The 21311-nt window shown below is 40.5% G+C and overlaps 1 protein-coding gene across 3 annotated transcripts in view; it reads right to left on the reverse strand.

Annotated features, from left to right (window-relative positions):
* Nucleotides 1–13598: 13598 nt before the first annotated feature.
* MARCHF11 (membrane associated ring-CH-type finger 11) overlaps nucleotides 13599–21311 on the reverse strand; it is a 112598-nt gene continuing 104885 nt past the window's right edge. For 2 of the 3 annotated variants that reach the window (XM_054684181.2, XM_003310631.6), the window contains one exon: nucleotides 13599–14086. In XM_054684181.2, the coding sequence (XP_054540156.1) occupies nucleotides 13764–14086 (323 nt within the window). In that variant the 3' untranslated portion in view covers nucleotides 13599–13763. Of the gene's footprint in view, nucleotides 14087–19929; nucleotides 21308–21311 lie in introns of those variants that run through there. The other variant, XM_054684183.2, reaches the window with a different exon arrangement.

A 21311-nucleotide genomic window follows, 5' to 3' on the forward strand; every position in this document is an offset into this window, starting at 1 on the left:
CTTTTACCTCTGGGAGGCACAAAAACTGACTGAAAGGAGCAGAAAAAACTTTCTGGAGTGGTAAGGATGTTCTACATTTTGACTGGGATATTTGTGGCACATGCATATACATTTGTCAACTGTAGTTTAACGTGTGCATTTGTAGTCGGTACATTAACACTCAATAAAATTAGTTTATAAGAAAAAGAATGAATTTGCACATCAGTCACGGGAGTTTTCAAGGCCTGGGACAAGTAAATCCCATAGGGCAGACAGCCCAAAGCCTGGAGCTCATTGCAGGGTGAGACTGGCAAGACTGGGTGAGACTCAGATGGTGGGTGGCCCACTGAGAGCCAAGATGGGGATAGCACAGTGGGAAGCAGATGGCCAAACTACTTTGGAGCAACCACCATGCAAGACGAGGCGACAGAGGAAACCTTCGGACTACTGGTGCAGCAGATGCAATGAGGCTCAAAGCCTACGCCCAAAGACTGGGGGCAATTAGCTGTACATCAGACAGAGGTCAGTGGGGCCTATAAGATAGAATCACAAGGTGACCACCAATGTCTCCTGTCCCATCACTGTAGGATTATATATAACCCTTCTTCCCTTTTTCCTTCTGCCTTCAGAGTTAAAGGGGGAACAAAAGGAAGAAGGTTAAAAATTCCCTTTTAAGTAAGAAATTTACCCTAAAGATACAGTTTTTTATTTAGAACATTGTTTTAGACCAGAAGAAACTGAGTTGTCTTGACTGGAAAATTCAAATGCCTTGCCCCCACTCCAGCTACCACCTTCAATGAGAGTGGAGACCGCAGAACCACTTGAAGCCTAAGGCTACAAAAAGTAAAGTTCCTTTTTGTTTTGTGTTTGAATTTTTGGGTTACTGTGTGTAATTTCCAACTCAGATCCATGCTGGTTTTCAGTCTCCATTCTGGCTGGAGCATTGTGTGCTTGTGGGGTCATGGCAAGTAATGAAGCTGGGGAGATCAGAAGGGGCCAGGCCCTTGGGTACCATGTTAAGGAGCTTGGATTTTATCCTGAAGGCAAAGAGAAGGCTTCGAAAAATTTTAAGTCAGACAATAACATGATTAGATTTATGTCTTAGAAAAAATTTTCACAGAAATATGGGAAATAATTTGAAGTGAGCAAAACTAGAAGCTAGGAGAGTAGATAAGAGGCTATTGGAGAAAACTAGGCAGGATATCTGGAGGGTCGTTATTAAGGTGGTGGCAGTGGGCATGGAGAAAATGGGATTGAATTATATTAAGGAAGTAAATACACGGGAAACGTGGAAGATAACAATGATGGCTCTATCCTGGCTTGGACGACTGGGTGGATTATGATGCCATTTACTGAGCAAAGGAACATAGAGAGTGTGAATTTGAGGGCCTCAGGGAAGGAAGATGACGCTATATTACTGTGTGTATTAGTCTGTTCTCACATTGCTATAAAGAACTACTGGAGACTGGGTAATTTATAAGAAAAAAGGTTAATTGGCTCACAGTTCCACAGGTTGTACAGGAAACATGGCTGGGGAGGCCTCAGGAAACTTACAATCCTGGCGGAAGGTGAAGAAGAAGCCGGCACTTCCTACATGGCTGACACAGGAGGACGCGAGAGCGAAGTGGGAAGCGCTACACACTTTTAAACAACAGTCTCATGAGAACTCACTCACGAGACAGCACTGAGGGGTGGTGCTAAACCATTAGAAACCACTGCCATGATCCAGTCACTCCCACCAGGCCCCACCTCCAACTATATATATATATACACATATATATATATATACACACACATATATATATACACACACATATATATACATATATATATATACACATACATATATATATGCCTTCTCATCCATAATTTTCTAATTGTATACTTAAATTTATTATAACATTTACTATCTATAACAATACCTAATAAAAATTAAAGCAAGTGAAATTCAAAGAACAACATGATTCTACTTACAGGTCTCTCTGATCCCATTACATTGCCAGTGAATTCCATTGGGCATCTTAATTCAAGAAATGATCCCTGGGAGCTCTCTGCCATAAAGGGATTACTATGAAACTGAAGCAGATTGCTTTGTGATGGGTAAAGCATAAGCAGGTAAGCAATTTGCAATTTGAGTAAAAGTGAAGAGAGCCGTGCTGTCAACACTTTGTCTTGGTAGTTGCAACAGTGGCTCTCAGTCGTGGGGATGAGGACAGAGCAGGATTTTCCCACTTCCCACTCTTCCCTTGTTGGGCTAGTTGGTGACCTGGACTCTACTTGCTTCTAAGATTTAACTGTAAATAATTTGATGATTCAAATATAATAAAATAAATTCTCCAGAAATGTACCTTGTCCATGCAGAGAACTATGCTTGGCAGTATCCATGTCCGACTAGGACTCAAGCACTTGGTAGCCTTAACAAAAGTTTAGAGACTCAGAATAATGTGCTTGGACACGAGCTCAGACCAAATACATCTTTGGTCAGCAGAATGATGGCCCCACAAAGATGTCCTGGTTATGTCCCCCCCAAACCTGTAAATATTTTACCTTATGAGGCAGAAAAAACTTGTGATTAAGTGAATGATCTTGAGATGGGAAGATTATCTTGAATTATTTGGGTGGGCCAATCATAATCACAAGGATCTTATAAGATAGAGATGGGAGAGTCAAAGTCAGAAAGGTGAAGTGATGAGAAAGCAGAGGTTGAAGTGGTGTGCTTGAAAGATGGAGGAAAGGACCACGAGCCAAGTAATGTGAGAAACCCCACAAGCTGGAAAGATAAGAAAGCAAATTGTACCCTATTGCCTCCTGAAGAACCAGCCACATTGACACCTTAATTTTAGCCCCTTAAAATCTATTTGGGATGTCTGCCCACTGTAACTGTAAGATAATAAATCTGTGTTGTTTTATTGAGCCACCAAGAAAGTGGTAATTTTTTACAATAGCAATAGGAAACTAAGACGAGACATTATCTTCTGTTTGTTTCATGGTCATGTGTCTCAGCATCTTCCTTCTCATCAATCAGTCAGTCTTACTTAGGGAGGAGGCCAGGTTGAAAGATGCTTCTTAAGTAACATTGAGCCATGAACTGCCACAGCTGCTGGTTCTTCCTGACCCTATCCCCCTGCTCGCTCACTCCTTACACACACACACCACTGACTCTCTCCTTTAGGCGCTGGGTCTGGGTGGTGGAGCATCTAGGTCGCCAGACATAGGTTTACGGGATTTTTCTTCCTCATGGTTATTTGAATACCAGGAAGTGGTGGCTGCTCAAAATCCAGCAACACCCAATCAAAAGTGGGTGGGGCCATGGAAATCCAACCTGAGTCGAGATTCGTCCAAAGGATAGTCTCCATAAACTACAATTGTCAAATGCAAACTTCTGACCCATACACATTATGAGTTTGAAAGAACATTTAGGGAAAAGGTATTTAAACACTGTCTCTCATACGCACTCAGTATCAGTACAGCTGACAGCCTGAGAAGTTACTCCATGTTAAAAAACTGTTGTAAACACCTTCTGTACCAAACACTTCTAGGCTGACACTGAATCACTCAACCTGGCTCTTGCTAGACCCCTCATTTTTTCCCCAACTGGGAAGACGTCTATGTAATTTCATTTGACTCTGTTGATCACCAATATGCTACAGAGGGCATTTAGAGATTAATTGCATAGGCATTTTTGCAGCCCATAGAGAAGGCTTCAGGAAACTGTTACAATGAGTAATTGTTCATTCAATAGACGTTACAGCAATTCCAGATATGCAGTGATGAAATTAATCATAGTCTAAAACATTCAACCAGGAACTTGTAAACAGCCTATCTTAGAGTATTTCCAACAGACCAATTCTTTCATCCTTTCAGAAAACTTTATTCAAATCACAAATGCCTGTAAGATATTTGTAGAGCCTTTCCAAGGATCTCAGCTGGCAGAATAACTATTGAAGAGATAATCTATTCAGGAAAGATAAAATGTTTTCCAGCCTTCATATAAATTGTATTTCCTCTTTGTTTCTGAAATGATGGCAGCCAGAAAGAGGTCTGCCGTGATAAAGAAGAAGTTGAAGCTAATGTGGATTCTGATAATGGTGTGTTGGTGTTGAAGAAGAAAAAGAAAGGGAAGAAGGGAAAGAACGAGAATATGAAGGAGGAGGAGAAGAAGGGTGGGGGAGGAAGGGAACTGGCAAGTGTCAGAGCTATAAGAAATCTTAGTGGTTATATAATCTGACCAGCACATGCACTGCAGTCTCCTAGCTGGTGAATAATGGTGATTTATTTGGCTTTCAACATTGTCACACGATTCTTTTTAATGCAAACTTTGTCCAGTTAACACTGTACACAGTGTTGATCAGGGCATCCTTCTGCGCAAGTTAACCTACTTAGTGCAAGACTTTATACTTAAGCCCAGGAGTGGGTGCTCGCATGGATGACCCTATAAAGTCACGGTTTCTGGTATCAACTGTCACCTTGCTGTTCCAGACAGGCCTTCTCTTTCCCAGTTCCCTTCCTTTCCCATCCTCCACCATATTTAAACTTTCAACAATCTCCTCTGACCCTAACATCTCCTTTCTTATTCCTAGCATATTCATTTATTGATTTTAAAAAAATATTTGTTGAGAGTTCACTGTGTGCCAATCGTGCTGTGTGCCAGTCATGCTAAGCATCAGGGGAGCAGCATTGAACAAAATATAGCCCCAGCTCTCATGAAGTTTACGTTCTAGTGGAGGTAAAGAGTAGGAAATAAACATATACTATGTTGGATGCTGGAAAGTTTTCCAGGGAACATAAAGCAGACGGAGGGAGCAGAGAGCAGGAAGAGAGCGCCATTTTAGAGTGGTCCAAGAGGACTTCGTGACAGGAAGGAAGCAAAGTGGTCCATGAGGACATGCGGGCAAGCATGTTCTAGGTAGAGGAAGCATAGGAAGTGAGCACAGGAAGATGCTTCATATGTTTCACAGCTCGCACAAGCCAGACTGAGCAAGTAAAAGAGTAGTAGGAGCTGAGGTCAGAGAGGTAGATCACGTAGGACCTTGTGGGACATTGCAAAGACACTGACTTCATTCTCAGTGAGATGGGACTCCATTCGAGTGTGTTTAAGTAGAGGAATGACATGACTTGATTTACACCCTGAAATGATGACTCTGTTGCTCTGAGCTAGGACTATGGGGAGCAAGAGGAGTGTATTAGTTTTCTGTGGCTGTCATAGCAAAGTACCAATAGTTGTGTGTCTTCAAAAATAGACACATTATTTCACAGTTATGGAGGCCAGAAGTCCAAAATCTACGTGTCAGGAGGGCCATGGTCTCTCTGAAGGCACTAGGAGAACATCCTTTCATGTTAGCTTTGGTGACTGCCAACAGTCTTGGCCCTCAAGGCTTGCAGCTCCCTCCCTCCAACCTCTGCCTCTATCATCACCTGTCACCTTTTTTTGTGTGTCTTAACCTGGCTTTCTCATAAGAACACCAATCATTGAATTTGGAGCTTATCCTCATCCAGTTTGACTTCATCTTAACTAATTACATATGCAAAACCCTATTTCCAAATAAGGTCATATCCTGAGATTCCAGGAAGACATGAATTTTGGAGGAAACACCATTCAACTCAGTACAACTGACCTCAGGGAGCTATTGAGATAATCCCATGAGAGATGATGGTGGCTTATTTGAGCAAGGGAGGTGATGACTGGTAATTAGATTTGGAAAAAATGGTAAAGACTGAACTGATAGAATTCACTAGTGGATTGAAGATGGGATACAAAGGAGTGAAGGATTTAGGGATGATGCCAAGGTTTTTTGACTTAAGCAACTATAAGAATGCAATTTCTATTTTCAGAGATGACAGGGGAACGGGTTTTCAAGGAGAAACAAAGAGTTCTGGTTTAGAGAGGTTGAGTATGAAGCACCAGGTCTCCTATTTCAAAGAGAAAATGGAAGCCACCAAGCAGGGGTTCCCTAATTTCCTTCTAACCAAAGCTATGCCCTTATCTGCATTACGTGCTATGCACATACCCCCACTCTCCTTCTTCCCTTCTGGTTGAAGTTGCAGCTCAAACACTGTGCAGGGCTCCAGATCCCACCCCCTCCGCCCTCTTCAGGGAGGTTTATCGCCCTCACTTATTTACAATTTCAACTCCCATTTAAACATGCTCAAGGAGTTCACATCTTGAAATGAAGGAAGGGAGAAACGACGAATAAAAAATTAAAAACGAGGAAGAAAAGGAAATCCCACTTTGAGAAACATAGCCACCGCCTACTTGTCACTGTCATTCACAATTAGATTGCAGCTTCTCCCCCACCTGCAATTTCACTGAAACTGCTTCTGTCAAGAGCACCAAGGTCCTCCTTGCGTTAAATGCCACAGGCTTCACAGTCCTGATCTGACTTTTCAGGGACATTTGATACTCTTGACTTGTTTTTGAAGCAGTCTTTCCCCTTGTGGCTTCTAAACATTTAACTCCCTTGGTCTTTCCCCCCATTCTGCACACTCTCTCTCCCCCACTCCATCCCCACTCCTCCCACAGGTGTTGGTCCCATCTATGTCCCTGACATATAAGGTTCTAGCAGCAATCTTGCTCCTAAGCTTTGGACTCACACATCTGACTGCCTATTAGTCATCTCCACGTTGCTGTCTTATGTGTGCAGAAACTCAGCGAAGCCACCAAAGGACGTAGGATCATTCTACCAACTCCTGCTGCCCTGAGCTCCCTGTCCCAGGGTCAGCACAGGGCTCCCCCATCCTGCAGACCCCAGGAGCCATCTGGTCAGCTCTCCCTGTCTCTCTGCGCCTCGGTATTAGTCTGTTTTCACACTGCTGATAAAGACATATCTGAGACTGGTAATTTACAAAAGAAAGAGATTTATTGGACTTACAGTTCCATGTGGCTGGGGAGGCCTCACAATCATGGCAGAAGGTGAAAGGCACGTCTCACTTGGTGGCAGACAAGAGAAGAGAGCTTATGCACGGAAACTCCCCTTTTTAAAACCATCAGATCTCGTGCGACCTATTAACTACCATGAGAACAGCACAGGAAAGACCAGCCCCCATGATTCAATTACCTCCCACCAGGTCCCTCCCACACACGTGGGAATTCAAGGTGAGATTTGGGTGGGGACACAGTCAAACCATATCAGCCTCTTACATGTAAATAGCCAAGTGTTCTGCTCCTCTCCAAATGTGCCTGCTTCCTGTGCACACTCTGTCTGCCTCTTCAGTCAGCCCCTGCTACTTCAGGTTCTCAGTTTAAAAGGTGACCTCCTTCAGGAGACCCTTCCTGAACCCTCAGTCTCAGTCACTTGTCCTTCCCATGTGCTCTTCCTTAAGTTCTTATTTCTGCAAGACAGCACTTACACCACTCTGTTCTAAATGCCAGTTTACTTGACTCCATCCTCCACACGACCATAAACTTGAAACCAGCCTGTCTCTTATCCTGTGGTCCCAGCAGCCTGCCCTCCTTTTCACCTCACAGGGTGACTTTTGGGCTCCTGGTCACTGTGTCCCCACCCTTTCCTCATCCCCTCCATGGCTGCCACTGCTCCTGGCTTGTTCCTCCCCTCCATGTGAAGGGAAGCCTCTCCAGCTCATCTGGGGCACTGATCCTCATTAACACACCCAGCAGGAGCAAGCTGGGTCCCACTATGAGCCTCAACAATGGCACTGTGGGGAGAACGCCACCGTGTTTGCCCAAGCCAAGATTAATGAATGAGGATGGGGCTATAGAGAAGGAAGCATCCTGAGAGCTGCAGCTCACAGAAGCAGACTCATTATAAAGGACTTAGTTGAAGAGTGCTTTTTTATTTCCTTCTGCTGGTCTCCTAATCCATGCTTTGATTCTTCCTTTTTAGTAAATCCTGACATTCTCAAGAGTATCATGGGAAGAGTGTCCTAGTGAGTTTCTATAGCCTCCACCCATTGTTCTCATTGCCACAGCAGCTTCTGTGCAGATCTCCACGGCCCCAAAGCCCCTGTGCAGCGGTGATGAAGAGCTAACTCCACTGCTGTAATAAGATGTTTCTCTCCATGGTACCTCTTGCCCACAGCTGATGCCCCTTCTGAGGTCCAGCAGTTGCCATGAATATCCCTGTTTGATGGGTCCATAGGCAAGATTTTTAAATGCCCAGCTCACCATGACAGATGCATTAAACTCCCTTCTCTGTACATATTAGAGCAAACATTTTCCCCATTTGTAATATGAGAAAAAGATAATTTCTCCCATAAAAGCCATGTTGCATGTAGAAAACTCAACAATATGAAAAGTTGCAAGAAAATTTAGTGACTGCTCACTTATTTTGGAAAAGAAATAGAAACTTTATCACAGCACTTTGGAGGCTGAGGCGGGTGGATCGCTTGAGGTCAGGAGTTCGAGACCAGCCTAGCAAACATGGTTGAAAACTCCGTCTTTACAAAAATTAACTGGGCGTGGTGGTGGATGCCTGTAATCCCAGCTACTAGGGAGGCTGAGGCAGAAGAATGGCTTGAACCCCGGAGGTGGAGGTTGCAATGGGCTGACATCATGCCATTGCATTCCAGCCTGGGCAACAAGAGTGAAACTCTGTCTCAAAAACAAAACAAAAACAAAAAAAGACATGATTAAAAAACACACCACCAAAACTTTATAGGAAACTGTGCATTATTTTCATTCTCCCATTGGCTCCTACTGTCCTATATTTCCTAGGGAGAAAATGTCTTAAAACAACTTTTTTTTTTTTTTAATTTTTTTCTAGATGGAGTCTGGCTCTGCCGCCCAGGTTGGAGTGCCACAGCGTGATCTTGGCTCACTGCAACCTCCGCCTCCTGGGTTCAAGTGATTTTCCTGCCTCAACCTCCCGAGTAGCTGAGATTACAGGCGCCCGCCACCACGCCTGGCTAATTTTTGTATTTTTAGTAGAGATGGAGTTTCACCATGTTGGCCAGGCTGGTCTTGAACTCCTGACCTCGTGATCCACCCATCTTGGCCTCTCAAAGTGCTGGGATTACAGATGTGAGCCACTGCACCCGGCCAAAACAACTTTAAACTCCTTAACAAATTAACCACATAAACCCATGTTATATAAAATGGCACCTTTACGAAGGAAATCAATTAATCTCTAGGTACCACTGGGGACCAGAACTTTGAGCTTTGCTATAAATTATAGCATCTGCTGCAATTCTGTATCACCCACACATAATGGAAACATTTTTTTCTGAACTGATAAACTGGCACTAAGCTAATTGCTAAAGTACTTTTTAAGGCCTTTAACCTATTATTTTTTAATATGTAGAATACCAAATGATTTTTGTATAAATTATGTCATTTATATAAATAATATATAATATGTACGTAATGAAATAATTATATATTACATTATTATATATAACATTTTATTATGTATTATGTAATATATAATATTTATTTCATACATAGTTTAAAACAAACTTTGCCACATCTTAGTTTGTAAAAGGTTGAACTTGGAAAGAGAAGTTTAAAATATCAGCTATTTGTAACTTACTGCTATTAAAAGATATAAGTTAAAAACTAAGCTATACAGAGACATATAGGCAAAGCAATACCTCTGTTTAAAAGTGACATATCAGGCCAGGCGTGGTGCTCACACCTGCAATCCCAGCACTTTGGAAGGCCCAGTGGGCACATCACTTGAGGCCAGGAGTTCAAGACCAGTCTGGCCAAAATGGTGAAACCCCGTCTGTACCAAAAATACAAAACACACACACACAAACTAGCGGGGTAAGGTAGTACATGCCTGTAATTCCAGCTACTCAGGAGGCTGAGGCACGAGAATCGCTTGAACCCGGGAGGCAGAGGTTGCAGTGAGTTGAGATCACGACACTGCACTCCAGCCTGGGCAACAGAATGAGGCTCTGTCTCAGAAAAATAATGAATGATGAATGAATGAATAAATAAATAAATAAATACATTTTAAAAAGGGACACATCAATTGCTAGATGGCTAATCCTCCTCCCATACATAGGCAAGAGAGGAGGGAACATTTGTCCATCATCAAAAATAATAGGCCAGGCTAACATTGTTAACTTATGGGGAAAAAACAGAAAAGAGAAGCAGTCCCAGGCTGAAACAAAAACAACAGAGAGAGCTTGCTTTATTTTGGTTTTAGTTATTGGGATGTATAGAATAAAAAACAAACAAACAAACAAAATGGGTGGGTGCGGTGGCTCATGTCTGTAATCTCAACACTTTGGGAGGCCGAGGCGGGGGGCTGATCTGAGGTCAGGAGTTCCAGACCAGCCTGGCCAACATGGTGAAACCTCGTCTCTACTAAAAAAATACAAAAATCAGTCAGACGTGGTGGCGGCCACCTGTAATCCCAGCTACTCAGGAAGCTGAGGCATGAGAATCGCTTGAACCTGGGAGGCAGAGGGTGCAGTGAGCTGAGATCACACCACTCCACTCTAGCCTGGGTGATAGAGTAAGACCCTCTCTCAAAAAAAAAAAAAAGGAAAAAAATATATATATATAGAGAGAGAGAGGAAAAATCAGATGATAACATGTATTTACTCTGGAAAGTGTTCGGGGCTCATTTAATAATGGAGAAACTGTCCTCTACTCCACAAGAGTAGAAGTGCTTTCCTCTTCACAATGGTGCACGTTGCCATCTCCTGGGAGAGCGAAAGAAAGCAGCATAGCCCATTTGATGCCTTAGTATTTCTATTGCCTCATTGAATTTGCAGCAACTGGTGAAGAGAGAACATCCATCTCCCACAAATGATCCTGCTAAATCTTACCAGCCACTTCTTGAACACCATCTTCTATATGAGATCCAGACCTAGATACCTAAGGTGGGGTCGTGTCTTCACCTGTGGCCCACGGTCCCCTACAGGAAGCCTCTCCATTGCTGGAACATGCCTTTTACTCCACAGCTGTTCCAGAGTGTTCTCTCCTTATCTGATTGGCAAGTATTCATTCATGCTTCCAGACCCATGTCCTGTCAGTTCATCAGAGACACCTTCCCCAGCTGCCCTAGGGCAACGGACAACCCCTCTAGCCTGGCACCTCTCTTAGCTCACCTGTATGTTGACACATATGATGCAGTGCAGCCTATCCCCACACACGGAGTTTTCCTGACAACCTGGCTTATCCATGCCCTGCCGCTAACAGTGCCCAGCACAGAAAGTGCTCCGTGTTTCTACTACGAATAATTGAAAAGAGACAGGCTGCATACAGCTTCTAAATCTGTATCATATTGAAAAAGATTTTGAAGATAATAATTTAAAATATTTCCAACTCATTTCCTTACCATAAATGTTTTTGACATGTATGGCAGCCCGAGTTTGAATTACGGCATTAACTTATATAGCATGATATTAAGGATTTTAATTATTTTAAAGCTCTATTATTTCAAATTCTCGAAATGCACTCCCCACCTTTGGAGTGTTTCTTCTGGGTTTCTTTTTTTTTTTTTTTTTTTTTTTTTTTTTTGAGACAGGGTCTCACTCTATTGCCTAGACTGGAGTGTAGTGCAATCTTAGCTCACTGCAAACTCTGCCTCCCAGGCTCAAGCGATTCTCGTGCCTCAGCCTCCTGAATAGCTAGGATTACAGGCGGGCACCATCACGCCCAGCTAATTTTTGTATTTTTAGTAGAGACAGATTTCCCCATGTTGGCCAGGCTGGTCTCGAACTCCTGACCTCAAATTATACACCTGCCTCAGCCTCCTAAAGTGCTGGGATTACAAGCATGAGCCACCACGCTCCGCCTCTTTTGAGTTTCTATGCAATCATTTTCATGAATGGTACATTTTGTTGAGTGGAAGTTCTGCCAATTTCTTATTCCAACATTGATTCAGTGTGTGTGTGTGTGCATGTGTGTGTGTGTGTGAGAGAGAGAGAGAGAGAGAGAGAGAAGGTGGGAGCTGTGAAGACAGGATGTAGACAAAAGGTACATTCAAAGAGCAAGGTCTTGGGAAATAGGGAGACTAGGGTGCGTGTTTTTTATTTTATTTTTTCTGATGGATATTTCCATCATCCACTCTCCTTTCCATCAAGCAGGCTTGTCTCCAGCCGTCTCCACCTCATGCACCCCATACAGTCATTAGAGAAAGTGGGGTTCTCATCCTCTGTCCCTTTTTGTTTTCGAGTGAGTTGATATGAATACAAAGGTGTGCACTAATTCGAAGGGCAGTGGAGCAGTGATAATTTGTGTCTAAAGTCTCTTAGTCCGGTATTTTTAACACAATGCTCTAAATTGTAATGTCAGTACTAACCACAATTATCCCTATTAAACATTATGCTGTTGATGATCTGCCTTAGTGATGAAACTGTTCAGGAATCTCACCCAGGACTGTGCTCATGGAACATCAGATTAAAACAAGCAATTAATCAAAGTTTGAAACACTGTTTAACATTCTCACCATCTAAATCTGCCCTTAAATAGCGGCTGAATTTTCCTTCTTTTATGATTCATTCTTCACGTTTCTGCAAATTGTCACATCCTTATCATTTGTGACACAGCTTTTGACTGGAAAAATATTATTTCAAGTTTTGGGAGAATTTGCTATGGAGGAATCACAATTCTATTCTGTGAGGTAGTCCATTATGTAAACATGAACTATTCTATTATTAATCACCCAAAAGTTATTTTTAGAAAATAGGACATAAAGCATTTTATTTTATATGATTTAAAATCTAGTCATTGATTACTTCAAACAACCAGCATGTTCAATTCATGTTTCAAGGGAAAACATCCTTCCTGTCTTCTCATCTGCTCTGTGGTTGTTCATTAAAATGTGCCAATTGCCTCCATTAGGTAGATAAGAAGGTAGAAAATCCCCAGGTACCGCTAGTTCGCAACCTGTTCCTGGGGAGTCAATAGCCTCATTTTTCATTTCCTCTTTTCATTAAAAAAAATACTCATCTAGTGAAAGAAAAAGACTTCTCACTGCTGGCAAACACATTTCATAGAACTTCATTAAACCAAGTAATAGGATTAGCTTTTAAATGATTTAAGAAGGTATGTAAGGTTTTACAAAAAGAAAATCTAATTAAGATGGTGCTCAAAGAATTCAAGACACTAATAATTAACTAAATTAATTGTGATAGGTCTATCGGAGGGCTATGCAAATGTTAGTCATTGTCATTATTGCAGGTACTAGGACACAACATTTTGGTGAGCTTTTGGGGTTATAAGTATGCAAGATGCCCTGCTTATGTAATATGTACTGGAGTAAAGCTATTTTTATTTCACTCATTTTTATCTTTTTACAAGCTCTCTGTTTCAGAAATTAGATAACAAGACATAAGTCCTAGACCATGCATTCCTGGTGACTGGTTACTTCAACACAGCAAAAAGTCATGCTTCAGTTTGCCAACCAGCACGAGGCACAAGAGCATCACCTCAGAGCTCTCTATGTTGCAGAACTGACAGGCACTTTGGAATCTGCCCACAGCATCCTATAAACTCTTAACAATTTGTAACAGGTCTGAAAAATTACACACAGAGCGAAAGCTTTCATAAAAATATATTTAAAACAAGCAAGAAAAAATAGTTTTGGCCTTAAGGATAACTTTCATTATTCTTTTAACCAAGTATAGTTAAATTATATGTATAATGATTTCAAGTACCAACTTATAAAAGATGTGACAAACCAGACAACGAAGAACAAGAGGACTCTTTTTCTCAGAAAAATGTATTTGCAATTCAAATGTTCATATAAAAAGCATAAATTTTAAAAAGTTCATAGATGTGTTTTTAGAAGTGCTATGGTTTTGCCATTCACTGCAATTACATTCCAAAATGTGCAGGGTGGTCCACACTGCATCATCTTATGCTTTTGTCACACTGAAGTCACTCTCATCACAACCTCCCCCGAGCTGTTATCTTCTGATAAGTCTTCATGGGGTCTCATCCGATTGAACAGGTGCAATAACACATAGCCACACTGAAACCTTGGTGAGGTTAACTGAGTTGGGTGGACCAAGTTTCTGTTCCGCAGAGCTGTCAATGGCAACCACAAAGTCCTACTTGTGGAAGACTCTCCCCGGCTGCTTTCTTCGATGTCTGTGGCTTTGTCATAATTTAACACATCCCAGTGCAAATTCACAGCTCGCCAGCGCTTAAACACTCTGTAAACTGCAGCTCCTTCATGAACAATGAGACCTAAAATGTGAGGAAATAAAAAACCAAAAAGACTGGTGATAATCCAAGGTTGGGAGTGTTATTTTGTATACAAGTAAGGGATCCAAAAATAGTTATGTTATTCATCATCAGCAAAAATACGGTATTCTGTTTACTCGAATATTATGGCTAATGGCAAGTTACTACCCATATGACATAGAAATAATCCATTTTTGAAGAATAAGAATACACTAATATGTAGAGAATCAAGCTATTGTGGATATAATTTCCTTGTTCCATCATGGCTCAGATTTTGCTTTGGGAATTTATATTGCCTTAGGAGAATCATTAGGTTCATTTATGCATTTAACACATATTCTTGAGTGCCTATTGTGTGGCCAAGCAATGTGTTAGGGGCTTGAACCCAGCTGGCAGTTTAGTTTGAGAAAGAGACAGATGTTAATGTCATTACAGATACTAAGGTTACTGTTTCCCCAGTTCCTAAAACAATGCCTGACGCACAGTAAAAACCATGTAAATTTTGTTATTTGTACTCTCCTCAACAATTCAACAAAAATGTATTGAACAGTTACTTTAGAGCTTTATGAATATTATCCCATGTAGTACTCATCGTAGTCTTATAAATTTAAGTACTAGCACTTCCCCCGTTTCACAAACAAGGAAACCAAGCCTTGGGGATGTTCAGAAACTTGCTCAAAAACATACAACTAGTAGCGGTGGAGAGCAGGGATTCAAAAACAGGCAGGCTGGCTCCAGGGTCCTTGCTCTTTGCTGCTATAAAGTGAATCAGCTCTTTCCACGTTTCTGAGACAGACTCTCAGGAAAATAAAGTAATACAGCAAACTTGGAAACCGTTAAGTCAGACAGGATGCACTAGCACATGTGTCGTCTCCACTATCCACTCCAGATCTGTCACGCACCCTGCATTTCACACATCTACATTTCAGCGTGTTGTCCAAAGGCTTTTGAATTTGTGATCCCTCACAAAAAGTAGTCCCTGGGGAAGGTCTCTCAGGTGAGGTGAAGTGAGGAAGAGCTCTTCTCTTTGAGGAGGCTGAAAGTCCACTGAAGTTGGTGGAGAGATCAATGAATATCCTTTGGTAGATGAAGTACGGCATGTGAGCAGAGCATGTCAGCTGGCACAACCATGTTTTAATGATAAATTTAAAAATGAGCAGATCCCGCCTTTTAGCAGTTAGACCTTTGGGTATATGCCCTAGAGAAACTCTCACAAATGTGAACAAGGAAGTAAGTTAAAAAGTATTTACTACCTAATTGCCTGTATTTGAAGGAAAAAATTGCAAGGCATCTCAAAGTCTATCCTCAGAAGAATGGATAAATTGTTTGTAGAACCAATGGATAAGAGTAATGAGATAAAAGGAAACATAGTCATCTGCATTAATGTGGATACCTCTGAAACCATAATGACAATCCCAAAGTCGCAATGAAAAAATTAAAGTTTCAGAAAAAAACAACCAGAATGAATAAATACTATACATTTTAATGAAGACACACACATATATATATGGTAGACATATAAAAGCCTTGATGAGAATAATAACCACTAAATTCATGGTAGTGAAGAAGGAAGGAAAGAAACAAAATTGGGAAGTGGCTTCAAAGAGGGTTTCAACATTTGGATGTCCCAAATGTTGCATTTTTTAAACTGGGTGGTGGAGATATTAATGCTCAACATATTATTCTGTGTATTTTTGGTGCCTGAATAATTCAAAATTTCAAAAATAACAGAGAATTTATTAGAAAAGTTAATCTAAAGTGGATTTGGGGAGTTGGGGAGATAGTAAGGAGGTCACTGCATTTACATGAAGAGCAGAGTGATAGCAGTAAGGATAGGATAGAGAAATAAAGTAATAAATTCCCAGGGAAAACTGACAGAAACTGTAATGGAAGAAAGCGGGGAAAATCAGAGTCCCAAGTTTTTAAGGCTGGAGGAATGCGTGATTGAAAGATTGCTAGTAACCTTCCCATAGGTACAATGAGGTAAGTGTTTTGAGCATGTTTTTCTTGGACAGACTATTACCTTTTTCCATCAGACAAAACAATGCCAGGTGGTGATACAGCTACCCAGTCCTTGAAAAATGACACCTACCTAATGTCAAAACTTAAGTTTTGCATTGGTCCCTTACCAGGAGGTAAAGATACATGTGACTTACAAGCATTCCAAATATATTAATATAGGCTACAAAAAATGCATGTGGTCTAACAAGCAAACATATCTTAAGCCCAGTTACTACATATGACCAAAATAATGAGAATGTAAACTTCTGTTCATCATAACAATTTCAAATAATTGTTTTTATCAACTTCTTTTTTCAAAGGAATAATCAAAGTTGACCTAACCGATCAGATATTTTCGGGAAACAGCCAGAATGAAAAGTCAATACTACCAGATTTTAATTGGTGGTTCTATTATTAGCTTGCTGAATTCCCCATGGTCAATAATTTAACATTTTGGGTTCAATTTTTCCTCCTTAAAATGAAATCAGAATACCTAATCTTTACATTCAGCCAGGCAGTATAAAAATAAATTGGAATTCATCAACTATGAAGCCCTCACATTTCTTCTGGGACGGTAACTCTATAAATACAAGACCTTATTATTAATTAAAAATCAATAGTGAATCTATGTGGTGGGGAACACACATTCGCACTAATCACAAAACAATTACAGCCCAAGACAGGTTCATTCTGAGCAAGTCAGTGATGGAGGGTGCAGGGGCACAGCTTCACCAGAGGAAACCACTGACTTTGCAAGATCCTATTCTTTTTTTATTGATTTCCTTTGCAAGGCCAGAAATCAGATCACTTACTAGAGCTTAAAGTCACTTTCTGGGAATATATTCCTGGTAGCTCTTTTCTAAATACATAAATCTAACCAATATGCACAAACAAATCCCACAGGTCTTTATATACATTTTGAACCAAATTTAAAGAGAGAGAACTACTTGAAGTTTTCATGAAGACACAGTCCCTTTGAATTTCCAGCTCCCTAGGCTGCTTTTTAATTGCCATAGGTTATGAACGATGTTTAGATTTTGTTTTATTCCCCAAGAGCATTCAGAATTACTCCTTGGCCTCTGCAAGCTCAGATTTTACTGAAATGCAATGAATTCCATTCCCATCCCCAAGGCTGTTCTCTGTAACGTGCATTTTTCCCCCTTTTTCTTTAAATGCTGTGGCGTTACGGCGAACACCTTTCGTGCTAGTGGTTATCAGGTGTGACTACTATGATCATTAAAGCCAGGGTAAGGATTCATTCAACTCTGGCTCATTCTGTTGAAAATCCAGCTTTTAAAAACTCTATTAGTATGCTTTCTTACTGATGATCAAATGAATTGTCGCCTTGACATTTCAGTTCATATGCGAACAGGCTGACGTACTTTTTCATCTGAGTCACTAAGCTTACATGAAGCGAAAAGCAATGATCACTTCTATAAAACGTAAATACTGAATATTTTAGGATACTGACTACATTATTAACAGCATGGATATAAAAAATGTGATTCTTGAGACTTTAAGGTTTTGAGAGTTGAGGAGTGTGTGCATGTGTATGTGTGGTTGGTTGGTTGGTTTTTGTCATTTTCTTACTAGTAATGTTTAACTGGAGCATCGCCTTACTGAAGCGCAAAGAAACATCTTTGTTAGAGATTAATCTTGAAAAAGCAGGCTTAAATAATTTCTGGTTTCATTGAATAAACAGTTTTTAATTTAAGCGAAATAAAATCAAAATTTTGAAGTGGTGTGTTGCTTGAAATTCTTTCTGGTATTAGGCTATTTACCCAAATAAGTGATGGGGAAGGCTATCCAGGTACATATGGTCACATGCTCACATGCTCGTGCACACACATACACATACCATTTGTCTATGTTTACTTTAACATGTGAAGTGTTATAATTAATAGAGACTTACAAAATGTATGATCAAATACAAACAAATTTTATCTGATATTAATTACCAAACCACTGGTCAAAAAATTCCATATTGTGTTACCAGTCTCAGCTTTTGTTTGGATAAGTTTGGTTGTTTTTCTGATTCATAAGATAAATTTGTATCAAGAACCTATTCTGTGCCAAATACTGTGCAAAGAGCTTTACATGCACGATTTTCATTTAATCTTGACTGCAACTGTACAAACAGGTACTAGTTTTTGCGTGTTTTTTTGTTTTTTTTGTTTGTTTTTTGAGACAGAGTCTCGCTCTGTCACCCAGGCTGGAGTGCAGTGACGTGATCTCGGCTCACTGCAAGCTCCGCCTCCCAGGTTCACACCATTCTCCTGCCTCAGCCTCCTGAGTAGCTAGGACTAACAAATACAAACAGGTACTAGTTTTAAACAACGTTACAGTTGAGAAAATTCAGACCTAGAGAGCTGTCCAACATCATGAAGACAGAAGAATCAGAGCTGAGATTGGAACACAAATTTGTCTAAAATGTAAACCTTGAGTACTACAGTCCCATCCATCCTAAACCTCCAAAGTATAGAAGTCTCTTGTAATCACAGAATAATCAAATAAAAGAGGTTAATGGACTAAACATTTGTGTCCCCAATGAACTCATATGTTGAAGCCCTAATTCCCAGTGTGATGGTATTTGGAAGTGAGGCCTTTGGGAGGTAATCAGGGTTAGATGAGATTGTGAGCATGGGGCCTGCATGATGGGATTAATGCCCTTACTACAAAAAGAAGAGACATCAGCGCGCTCGCTCTCTCTCACTCTGTGTGTGTGTGTGTGTGTGTGTGTGTGTGTGTGTGTGTGTGTGTGTACATACACCAAGGAAAGGCCATGTGAGGGCATAACAGGGAGATGGCGGTCTGCAAATCAGAAAGAGAGTCTTCAGCAGACACCAGATATGCTGCTGGCCAAATATCTGCCACAAGTTGTGTTATTTAGCTTTCCCAAGGGTCATTTTGATTGAACAGCACACAGAGTTTTGCCCTGCACTCCTTTGTGGTTTCATCAGGGGCTTGCATTTCCTGGGAGGGCTGGGGGTGAGTGTGGCTTCCCAGGCAAAGCTCTCATCATCTACAGTGTTGCTTTCAAATAAGCCTTGCCAACCCTTTTCTCCTTGTGGGTGGGAAGGGAGACAAGGGAGTGGATGCTTCACCTGCACTCCTAGAGGTATAATAATGTCAGTGACACACAAGGATGGTAAAGATAGAAACTAACTGTATAAACTTTGCTTAAATCACAAACTCCAGAACTTAATTTACTCATGTTTTAAACGAGGGTGATGCAGTTTACCTACCGTCCCAATACATCTCATATATTTATACACCCAAAATCTATAATACATAGATATAATTCCATGTCATTCTGAGAAGTGAGTGTGCACAGGAAGCAAATGAGGACTTTGGGCTCTGTTTAATCCCATGTGCTAGAAGAGCATTTTAGAGTCCATCTAATAAACTGGTGCCACTTTTGACTCCTTAATTTCTGCTGCTACTTGGTGAAGGCCAGAGCATGGTTGCTTCAAAGAGGATTAATCAAATGAGACTGTGGCCCAAGACACCCTTTGTTGTGATGATCTTTGCTAGAATATAATACAATGCATGAATCCTCCTGACGCTGTTTCTTAACCTACCCCAAACTTAAATGTCCAGGAGTTGTGGAAACTTAGATGTGAGTGTAGAGGTAATCACTTTAAAAGTCACTATCTATTGTTGGGTCTTGTTAATATGCATCAAAGCAATAACCATAAGTCATGGTTACTTCTGTATGTACTGAATGTTTTTTGTTGGACTGAACTATATATGAAGCTATAGACATATAACTGTATATGAACTATATATAAATATAATGTAAAGTAATATATAAAATATAATTATATATAGAACTATATCCGAATATATTTGCAAAATATGCAAAAGATAAAACGTAAAGATATAAAGACTGAAAGATACACATACGTCATCACAAAAGTCACTAAGCTCACAAAACATAGCTGTCATAAATTGATATCCTAAAACCCAGATATCTGGAAACTACAATGTCTTAATTATATATGAGCATTTTGTGAATATGCATCTCCACTGTTGTCCATATAAAAACAAATAATGTAAAAAAGTAGCCCACATAAAATGCACCTATAAACTGTACCCTAGAACAGATGGACTTAATAGATATTTCCAGAACATTCTACCCAACAACTGCAGAACATACGTTCCGTTCATCAGCACATGAAACATTCTCCAAGATAGACCATATGATAGGCCACAGAACAAGTCTCAATAAATTTAAGAAAGAAAATGAAATCATATCAAGTAGTGTCTTAGACCACAGTGGAATAAAATTGGAAGTCAACTCCAAAAGGAATACTCAAAACCATGCAAATACATAGGGATTAAATAACCTGCTCCTGAGTGATCATTGAGTCAACAATGAAATACAGATCAAAATTTAAAAATTCTTTGAACTGAACGATAATATTGACACAACCTATCAAAACCTCTGGGACACAGCCTAAGTGGTGCCAAGAGGAAAGTTCATAGCATTAAATGCCTACATCAAAAAGTCTGAAAGAGAATAAATAGACAATCTAAGGTCACACCACAACGAACTAGAGAAACAAGAACAAACCAAACCCAAACACAGCAGAAGAAAAGAAACAACCAAGATCAGAGCAGAACTAAATGAAACTGAAACAAAAATACAAAAGATAAATGAAACAAAAAGCCGGTCCTTTGAAAAGATAAATAACATTGATAGACCATTAGTGAGATTAACCAAGACATGTTGGTTTTTCTGCTGTTGACTATAAATGGTATAGAGCTTTGCTCTTCTCAGAATGACCGAGAACCATGTAAAATTCACAGAACCAGGTTGAGAATGGCATGTTGATCATCACAGCTCAAAGGTTCAAACACAGATGCATCATTACCATTGATAAAATAAAATCCTCTGTGCAAGAAACATAAGGACAATGAATTATTGTGAAACTTACCGTGACAATAAAACCCTTGACACGAAGGGGCTGGTTAATTTCTAAATATTGATGATCCAACCCACCCCCAAGTAGATAAAAGCACACATGAAGAAATGATTAGTGCAATAATGAAGATCCTAAATGAGGTCAGAGTTTCTCCAGGAGCACACACAAGAAAATCAGTGTTCATTCTATGACACTGACACTATGTCCCCCTGTCTGCTTCATGAAGTCTGCAGCCATCGGCCTGGACACAAAAAGCACATCTGTGCTGGATCTCCAATGCTGATGACACCACTGCCTGG

This window comes from Pan troglodytes, chromosome 4 (genome assembly GCF_028858775.2).
Source record: "Pan troglodytes isolate AG18354 chromosome 4, NHGRI_mPanTro3-v2.0_pri, whole genome shotgun sequence".
Classification (NCBI taxonomy): Eukaryota; Metazoa; Chordata; class Mammalia; order Primates; family Hominidae; genus Pan; species Pan troglodytes.